Source organism: Pteropus alecto, unplaced genomic scaffold (genome assembly GCF_000325575.1).
Source record: "Pteropus alecto unplaced genomic scaffold, ASM32557v1 scaffold65, whole genome shotgun sequence".
Classification (NCBI taxonomy): domain Eukaryota; kingdom Metazoa; phylum Chordata; class Mammalia; order Chiroptera; family Pteropodidae; genus Pteropus; species Pteropus alecto.
Genome location: NW_006439191.1, coordinates 1122818 through 1131717, shown reverse-complemented (window position 1 = coordinate 1131717; position 8900 = coordinate 1122818). Strand labels below are relative to the sequence as shown.

Below are 8900 nucleotides of genomic sequence, written 5' to 3'. Positions count from 1 at the left end.
GCAGCTTCAGCCCACCGTTTCTCTGGCTCTGAGTCCCTGTGAATGGCTCCGAGTCCCCGTGAATGGCTCCGAGTCCCCCGTGAATGTCTTCCGCACTTTCTTGCTCTTTCAGTGACCAGCTTCTCCAGTCACAGGCTCCTGCAGGGCCTGGCACCAGCGACTTCCCAGGGGACCCCTAGTGGGGCTCCACAGCAGTTCTGTCGGAGAGGCACCTCCTGGTGAAGAGTCTCACAGACATGTGACTTGGTAGCAAGTTATGAAGCATGGCTCCTTTCCAAGTCCCCCAGAAGGTAGATTTACAGCAGGTTCTACCAGTGAGGTACCCCAAAAATGTCTCTGTCATCTACTGAGCCCAGGTGTTGCCTTCTGTAAGAGGGGCTGTGTCTTAGCCTGGACTTGGAGTGGGGCACTTCCTCCGGGTGCCATACCCCAAACCTGAGGGTGATGGTGGCGCCTTCTCTGCTCTCCTGTCTTCGTAGGGTTCTTTTTGTTTCGTCCCAGCCAGTCCCCCACTGCTCCAATCTCCTGTTGTTGTTGAAAACTCTTCATATGGAACTCTCCCTGTTCAAGTCTTGGTTAGACCCAGACTGACACAGAATTGGTACCGAGACCAGTTCCCAGAGCCAGAACTGCCAGAATGGGGTTTGCTATCGGCTGGGTCCTGCTGTCAGAGCTGAGCACAGTTCCGACCTCCTTGCCAGTAAGAAAGAATTTGCTAGTCGTCCGTGGAATGCAGTAGCATCACCATTAATGACGCTGTCCCCGGTGACGGAGCATGACGGAGCACTGACTGAAGCATGCTGCCTGCCGTGGGGGTCCAAGCTTTGGCTGCACCTGAGGATGTTCACAGTGATGATGACTGGGGCCTGCGTGAGTTCTTCTGGGGACACTGGAGACCAGCTTGGGTCCTTTGAACTCTAAGCTCAGGTCACATCCTGAGAACCAGAGAGCTTCAGTGGAAACCTTAAAGGCATCTCTTAATTTTTGTAGCCACATGACTTGTGTTGCTGAAAATCAAATGCAGAATCGTGGGCTGCTGAACTGCAACAGTTCGATACACAGTCTCACTCACTTTCACCCTAGTGTAGACAGATGCCTTGAATGCTGGGAAGGTCCGTTTTATGTGTCAGCTTGGAGGGTGTTTTGGGATGAGGTTTATATTTAAATTGTGGGCTTCGAGCAAAGCAGATTGTTCTCCATAAGGTATGTGGGCCTCAGCCAATCAGTTGAAGGCCTTCAACCAAAGACTGGCCTCCCATGAGCAGGGGCAAGTTCTGCAGCAGACAGATGGCTTTTGGACTTGAACTGTTCCTTCTGGGATTTCCTGCCCAGTGGCTTTGAGACTTAAATGGCAGAGTCACTTCCTCTCTGGGTCTGTAGCCTGCCAGCTCACCATGCAGACTTCTGACTTGCCAGCCTCTATTATCACATGAGTCAATTCCTGAAAATAAGCTCTATAAGTAGATATAGTAAATTTATATCCTATTATTCTATTGCTTCTGTTTCTTTGGAGAATCCTAACTAATATAAAACAGGATACTCCATGTCCTCAAGGCCTTCACAGCCACTCCTTGTTTCCTGTACAGCATAGCCAGTGTCAAATTTCAGCATACTCCAACGGAATAGGCACGAACTACACTTCCAGAGAAAATAGCTTAGACACTGAAAACATGGCAAGATATATTTGCTAATCTGTATTAACAGAAACCAGAGGAACATGTAGGAGTAAGTTCTAAGGGAGTTAGATCAAGGAGTGTGGACTGTTACCATAGTTCACGCCAAATTCTTCAACACAGGGGCACTCGTAGAAATTCCTGATTTACTATAATTACAGTTTGTGTCGCTGGAGGAGCCTCTCATAGTTAATTTTTTCGACTCAGCAGTATCCTGTATTTAGTGAGGCCAGCATGCCTGAGCGTCCCTGGCATGACATGGAGGAGTGAATAAAACAATGTCTTAATTAAATCTTGGCTTTTCAGAAGTAGCTCTTGATTTAAAGCCCAGACTTCATTTTGCCATTGCATCCCCACAGTCAATACACAGATTTATGGAGTGCTTCCAAATTACCTCATTGTCTCAAGTATTCATTTCCACTTTGAATAATTCTTCCCCAGGTGCTCATTCCGGTACTTATTTGCAAAACAGACAATGTTCTTGTGTTTCTCTGAGGGATTTTAACTGTACTATTAACTAACTGAGCATTTATGGATGTCTGAAGTTTTATTGATCAGCAATGGAGATGTTATATATTTCTAATTAGTGTCCTGTTTACATCATTTAGCAATGGAATGTGTCTTATAATCATGTTATTCTGAAGTGGCATCTTTGTATTTGATGTGTTTATTCGTCCAGAGCGTGGTGTTGACAGTTTTCTTGCTGGATGATGAAATGGGCTATTCTCTCATTCAGTCAGGCATCTTGGCTTTAGCTACGAATGATGTCACTTTTTATTTAGTTTCTTAAGCTCTGGTACTTTTTTTTCTAACAGAGCTTAAGACATATCTGTATTTATGGTATTTATGATGAAGGTCTAAGAAACCTGCCAAACCCACTCTTGCATTTTGAATGCAGGGAGAACATGTAAAGAAATTAAATTTATAAAAGAAAAAAGTAGAATACATGACAGAAAACATGCTACATATAAGAATGATTTTATTCTTTAGAGAACAGAAAAAGTCAAAATTATAAAAATGGTACCAAAAAATTCATTAGGTAATAAAACATTTTTCCCAAAAGAAAGAAAAAGAAATCTGTTGATTCAAAGATTACACAGCATTTCATGAACACAAAGTTGACAGAAAAATAAGTACCCAGGCATATGCAAATGAAGTCACCAAGCTTCAAAGATAAAGAATTTTTTGAACCATTCTAGCAGAAATATCATGCCCCTTGCAAATAAAGATTAAAAATATTATCAGGTCGGCCTCAGGCTTCCAGACTTTTTCCATTGAGATATTTAATGCCAGAATGCAGCAGAGCACTTTCCACATAGTTCCGAGGATAATAAAGAGCAATGCAAAAATGTTTATTTTAAAATCCACCAAAACTATCGTTCAAGTCTAAAGCCAATAGCAGAAATTCTCGTACATGTAAGACCCAGCAAGGCCCAGTGAAAGATGTGGGCACGGAGGCAAGAGAAAAATTATTCTACCAGAAAAATCCAACCAACCTACAGGTGATTAGAAAAACTATGATAACGTGATTTTACTCACTGGCAGTGAGGATTTACTTCCAAAACCAAGATTAAACAACTATAGCAAGATAAATGTTATCAGTGTTGCCAAATATCAAAATAAAATATTTCAAAATAGGGAGGGCGAATGGGAAAATATGTATATGCATTAATTTCCATGTCTTTATTACCAAGGAATCTCTAGCCTTCATTAATGGCGATTCAAAGGACATGGAATTTCGTACATTAACAAAATCTCCTATAGATTACTTAAAGTTATACTAAAGGGACCAAGTGAATACTTATAAGTAATAATATAACTAACATGTATCAGGATATGAAGAAAGGCAAAGAAGTCAAGTATGTTGCATCAGTTGTCCACCAGAACAATTGATGCTGACGTTTAGCGAGCAAACCTGTCAATCAGTCTTCCTGTAATAAAGGGGACTCCTGCTTTGACAGAACTTGAGTAGGGAGGTAGCAGGGAGAAGTCAAGTTTCAAGACCTAGTCTGGATGGTATAAGGTGGTCATGCAAGGCGGGGAATTGGTTAATTGATTGGAATCCAGTAACATTCAAAATATGAAACTTTGCATTGTTGGGCACAGAAAGATAAGTAAGTATTTGAAAAATTGAAAACGGTTCGGTTGGAGTGAAACACAGTGAGCGAGAGGTGAGATGATGGATGCAAAGCAGGGTTCAGGTCCTACCTGCCAGGCCCGATCATTTTCGTCTCTATTCCAAGAGTGATGAGCAGCTCTTGGTTGATTTCAGTAAGAATCAACTTTAAGTTGTTTGAAAAATCTTTCTGATCATTATTTGAAGAAAAGAATGGACAAGGGCATGACTGGGTTTGGGAGGTTTATTAGAGCAGCCCAGGTCTCGGCTAGCGAGTGCTCCGGTCTGGGGAGGCTGCGGCGAGAATGTAGGATTTGAGAGTCGTTTAACAGGTGGAAATAACAGGGCTAGGACGTTCACCTCTGGGAAGCAGAAATAACGTGAAGCAGAAGAGGAAAAACGATGGGCCTCAGGTTTGCCCTTGGGCATCTGAGCATCTCTTTTCTGTGCTAATGTGAAAAAAGAGCCCGGGGTTCATGTCCTGTGAGCAGATGGCATCTGATTGGTGCGATAAGCAGTGGGCATTGTCAGCTGAATATATTTTCAATGATTTACATCAGAGATTTACTTTTGAGCATCTCAGGTCCTCACATCGACCATTTTTAGTTTATGACAACATACAATCGCTACATCATAATTTTGAGATGGCCAAATCTATAGTAGTTTTCTCCCGCAAAAGCCATTTCCGGTTTTGTCACTCAGACACCAAGGCCCACCTGTGGTTTCCTGTCCCTCAGAGCCTCTGACAGAGCCACTAGGAATAAATACTGAGTCCCTACACTTAGCCCTTTCAGTAGAGCCTTCCTTCTGTGGCTCTTCGCGATCCTCCTTCGCCTGGTGAGAAGTGGACGCAGAGACAACTGCCATGTGATACGGTTGGGAATATAGTCACATCCTAAGAATCCTAATCTTGATAATACTCATAATGCAAAAACACTAAATTTGAGATCGTGTGGGGAAATAGAAGATTCACAAAATCTTACATTTATTCCTAAAAATAACTGTGATGAAGTAAAGAAATGGCAACTCAAAGAAACATCATACTTGGCTGCTGATATGCGGATATGGAACAGGTTCATTAACTTCACCGTTGCCCCCATTACAGATGTCAGTCGATCCTGCCTTCAGTTTTTATACTTTACATGTTAATATGTGTTTGCCAAATATATTTCCCATGTGTTTATAACATACACACACCTACGCATACAATAATTTGTTTTAAGGCATACTTCCAATTTCAGGTAACTTGTTATAAATTCTGCATTTCTGTCTGATTAAAGAAAATTAAAGACAGGCTCTCCTTGTTTTGGGGAAAATTCTTGGGGTTTTTGTTATTCTAAAATGAGACTAATGTGAAATTACTAAAAACAAAAACAACAAATAGGCATTTTATATTCTCTAAACCAAATTATACAGTGGCTATAATCTATGATTTCACATATAATGTTTTACATTTTTATTTCTACAGAATTACTTGAGTACTATTAGGGTTTTTTTTTTTGTCTTGTTTAATCCTTCTGCTTTCCTTTCAATTTATCTGCTTCATGAAAAAAAAAGGATAAAATATCTCTTTCTAGTCTTATATTTCTATATTCCATTGAATTAAAACTTATTGTCATTCAAAAATTTAAAAGATTTTAAATTTAGAAGAAAAATATCTTTTAAAATTTACCAATGTCTCTTTTATGGGAATACCTTAACATCTTCCAGCTACATAGCAAACTATGCTTTTGTGCTTTTCATCCTTTCTGAAGGGGGATAAAGAAGTACAAACAAAAGTATTGGTGTCACTAAGGGTCAATTTATATTAAATTTATAACTGTCAAATTCTGCATGATTTATATTAAATTTAGAGGCAGAACTACCTATCATTATTATATGTGTTTTCCTCGCAATGTTAAAACATAGTTACTATAGATAATTTTTCAAAATTAAATCAGATGTTTTAATATACCATTTTCTTTATGTATCGTTATATATTTCAATCCCAAAGGCATAAAGAAGGATTTTTAATGTTTCAATATGTCTTTGTATTCCACAAGATATATTATTTTGCTTCTTCAAATTTTAAAGTATCTTTCTAATGCAATAGTCTATATAGGTATATCAAAAGTGTTAAAACTCAAGAGCCTAATAAAATCATTACTGCATATTTCAATTAATGTTTCAATTCTTAAACTAAATTAAGTCAACAAACGTGTTTTAAATATTTTATCTATGTTAGACATTCTTTTAGGAAAACAATCAATATTTGCTTTTTAGTATACTTCTCTTGGAGTTACATTGTGTGTCAGACAACATTAGCGAAAAGTTCAGTTACTTGATATTTCTTTTTGTTTGTTTTGGTCTCTTCAGAGTAATGAAATATGCTAAAATATGATACCACGTGAAAGGCAACAAAAACAGGTTAAAATAAAGATTTATCTTCTAAAGCAAACTATGATTCTTACAAAAATGTCAGCCAACAAGTTTGTTTGTTAATCTCTGGATAGAAAAGACTAGACATTTAGGATGAGCTCAGTTTTATAAAACAATGAGTTTAAAGAACATACTGTGACACATTTAGTTTTTACGAAGAGCAGCAATCTTTGTCCATTGGATTTTTAGTTCACTTTCACAGAATTTTAATACTTTTTAAAATCGGCTTCATACAGTTTGGATTATTGTCAATTAAATATCAGATTTAGAATTTTGCGTTATAATTTAGGTTTTCAAAATCATTTCATTGATGTCTTTCGGATATTAATAGGAGGAATACCAATAAGTAGTATGTGAAATTTCAAAATAATCTACACATCCAAGAGAATACATTTTTTTAACATGTAAGATTTAAATGCATTCCAGTACAGTGTATTTTATGCCACCAACACTTTTTTCCCTAAGACGTAGAGTTATTTTGAGCGAGATCCTTGTAGAAAAAAAGACATCTCTGATTTTCTCATTATCAAAGCTGGGCTTCCTCCTGAGACTCTTGACCAGTGGTGCAGATGCTGTTTTTTCGACAGGGTTCATTGTTTGGGAGATACGCCAGAGGATCTGGTCAGATTAAGAAAACAAAGCAAATAGCTGTAATGGTCAGTAACGCAAAACTAATTCACAGCGACACTTGAGGTTGCTACTTCACCTCTGTATGTTCGATTTTCACGTTACCTAAAGTGTCTCTACTGATAACATCGGTAGAAGGAATCACAGTTTAGTTGGCCTGTAAAATTTCGCAGGGTTCGTATTTTCTTTTTAATCTAAATTTTTCATTTAATTAAATTTACTGGAGTGACATTGGTTAATAATTATATAAGTTTGAGGTGTACTGTTCTAAAATACACCTCTATATTGCGCTGTGTGCTCACCACCCAAAGTCTAGTCTCCTGTCACCATATACTTGACCCTCTTCATCCTCCCTCCTCCCTCTGTCCCCTCTGCTAACCACCATACTGTGTCTAAGAGTTTATTGGTCTTGTTCATTTGTTGCTTTGTGTTTTGTATCCCACATATCAGTGAAATCATATGGTTTTTGTCCTTTTCTGTCTGTCTGATTTCACTTAGCATGATACTCTCAAGAGCCATTTACATTGTCTCAAATGGCAATTCTTCATCATTTTTTATGGCTGAGGGTTTGTATTAGGTAAGATAGGTACGAAATACCTAAGAAGATTATAATGATGAATGCTGATGAATCAAGAATCATTATATTCAGTTATGATCCACTTCACCACCTTCAATTTATCAAAGACTTATGATTTATTTTAGTTATTTTGTTGATTAATTATCCCTTACATTGGCTGTTTTTCTATCAAGGAGACCTAAATCCTAGCCATGATTCTTCTATTAACTGAGTTTAATCTTATTTTTTATCATTTATAAATAAATTTGATCTAAATGATTTCTTTATTCTTTTTAATTTATTCTGTCAGTCTATAAAATCAACGATTTAGTAAATGTAGAGAATGTTATGCACAAATAATATATTAATAATCTGGAAATTTATAATCTAAAATTCAGCTTATGATATAAGAATAATACAAATGTATAAACAATAATTTTTAATTCATTCTACTTGTAAATAGGCAAAAAATTCACCTGCTAAACTCAAACCTTTCCTTAATGTTAGAATTTAAGAGAGATGTTTTACTTCAGACGGTGAAATGATGTCGTGAACGTGCATCTCTTGAGCACCTCTGAATACTGTGCCAGGACCTGAGAATACAAAAAGTCACCCTGCCCCCTGTCCTGCAGAAGAATGGAGAGTTTAATTTACGAGGCCGATATAAAGAAGAAAAAGAAATTCCTAAAATCACACAAGAAAAAAAAGAGCAGAAGAAAGAATTAGGGAACACTTTGTTCAGGAGGGCAGGTCCAGCGGGTCTCTCCAGGCTCACGTGGAGAAGAGCAGAAAAGCAATCTGAGAAGCGACAAGAGGGACGCAGACGAGGGATGTTCCCGATACGTTTAGAAAACGAGTGGACTTTAACAGACCACTTAGACCAGGTAAATTCAGGAAGAAAAGCAAGTAGAAAATAATCAATGCAGGACCTTAAGTTCCAGGATAATTTCTGTTCCAAGGCAACAGGAAGCCACTGTAGAATCACATACTACAACTTCTCAAACTTTTTTTAATTGTTATTGATTGGTTTCGTTTTTGTGGGGGTGGGGTGAGGAGGGAAGAGAATAAAAGTAAATATATGTAGCGCAGCATTGTAGAAAGTCTTGTTTCAGGTGCAAATGAAATCAGTATTCATAGTTTTAGAATAATTTTAGAAGGTACAAAAAATGAACAGAGAAGCTGATTTAAAAGTGAAAGCGCTAATGAAGATGGTACTTTTCCTCTTAAAAAAAAGAAGAAAAATATTCATAAAATATCTTCCTTAATGAAAATGAGACAAGGCCTTTTAAAGCACTGCAGTCTATTTTCTTTGATCAAATAACAGTTGATACGAGTGTCCCGGATCTGTTAACTGGACTTTGCCAACTGTGCTCACTGCTTTGTAATTACTTTAAATATCAACAGCATTATAGATCAGTAAAGAAAACTAACAGTACACAAGAAGCTTTTTAACACCATATCATCTAGTGATTTATTGTTCTTCCAATCAAATTAACATTGCCCCTTCATT

At 37.6% G+C, this 8900-nt stretch overlaps 1 protein-coding gene across 1 annotated transcript in view; it reads right to left on the bottom strand.

The window, feature by feature from the left end:
- Positions 1–6733: 6733 nt before the first annotated feature.
- KCNT2 (potassium sodium-activated channel subfamily T member 2) overlaps positions 6734–8900 on the bottom strand; it is a 63860-nt gene continuing 61693 nt past the window's right edge. Inside the window, 1 exon segment of the mRNA XM_025049840.1 lies at positions 6734–6839. Within this exon segment, the coding sequence (XP_024905608.1) occupies positions 6734–6839 (106 nt within the window).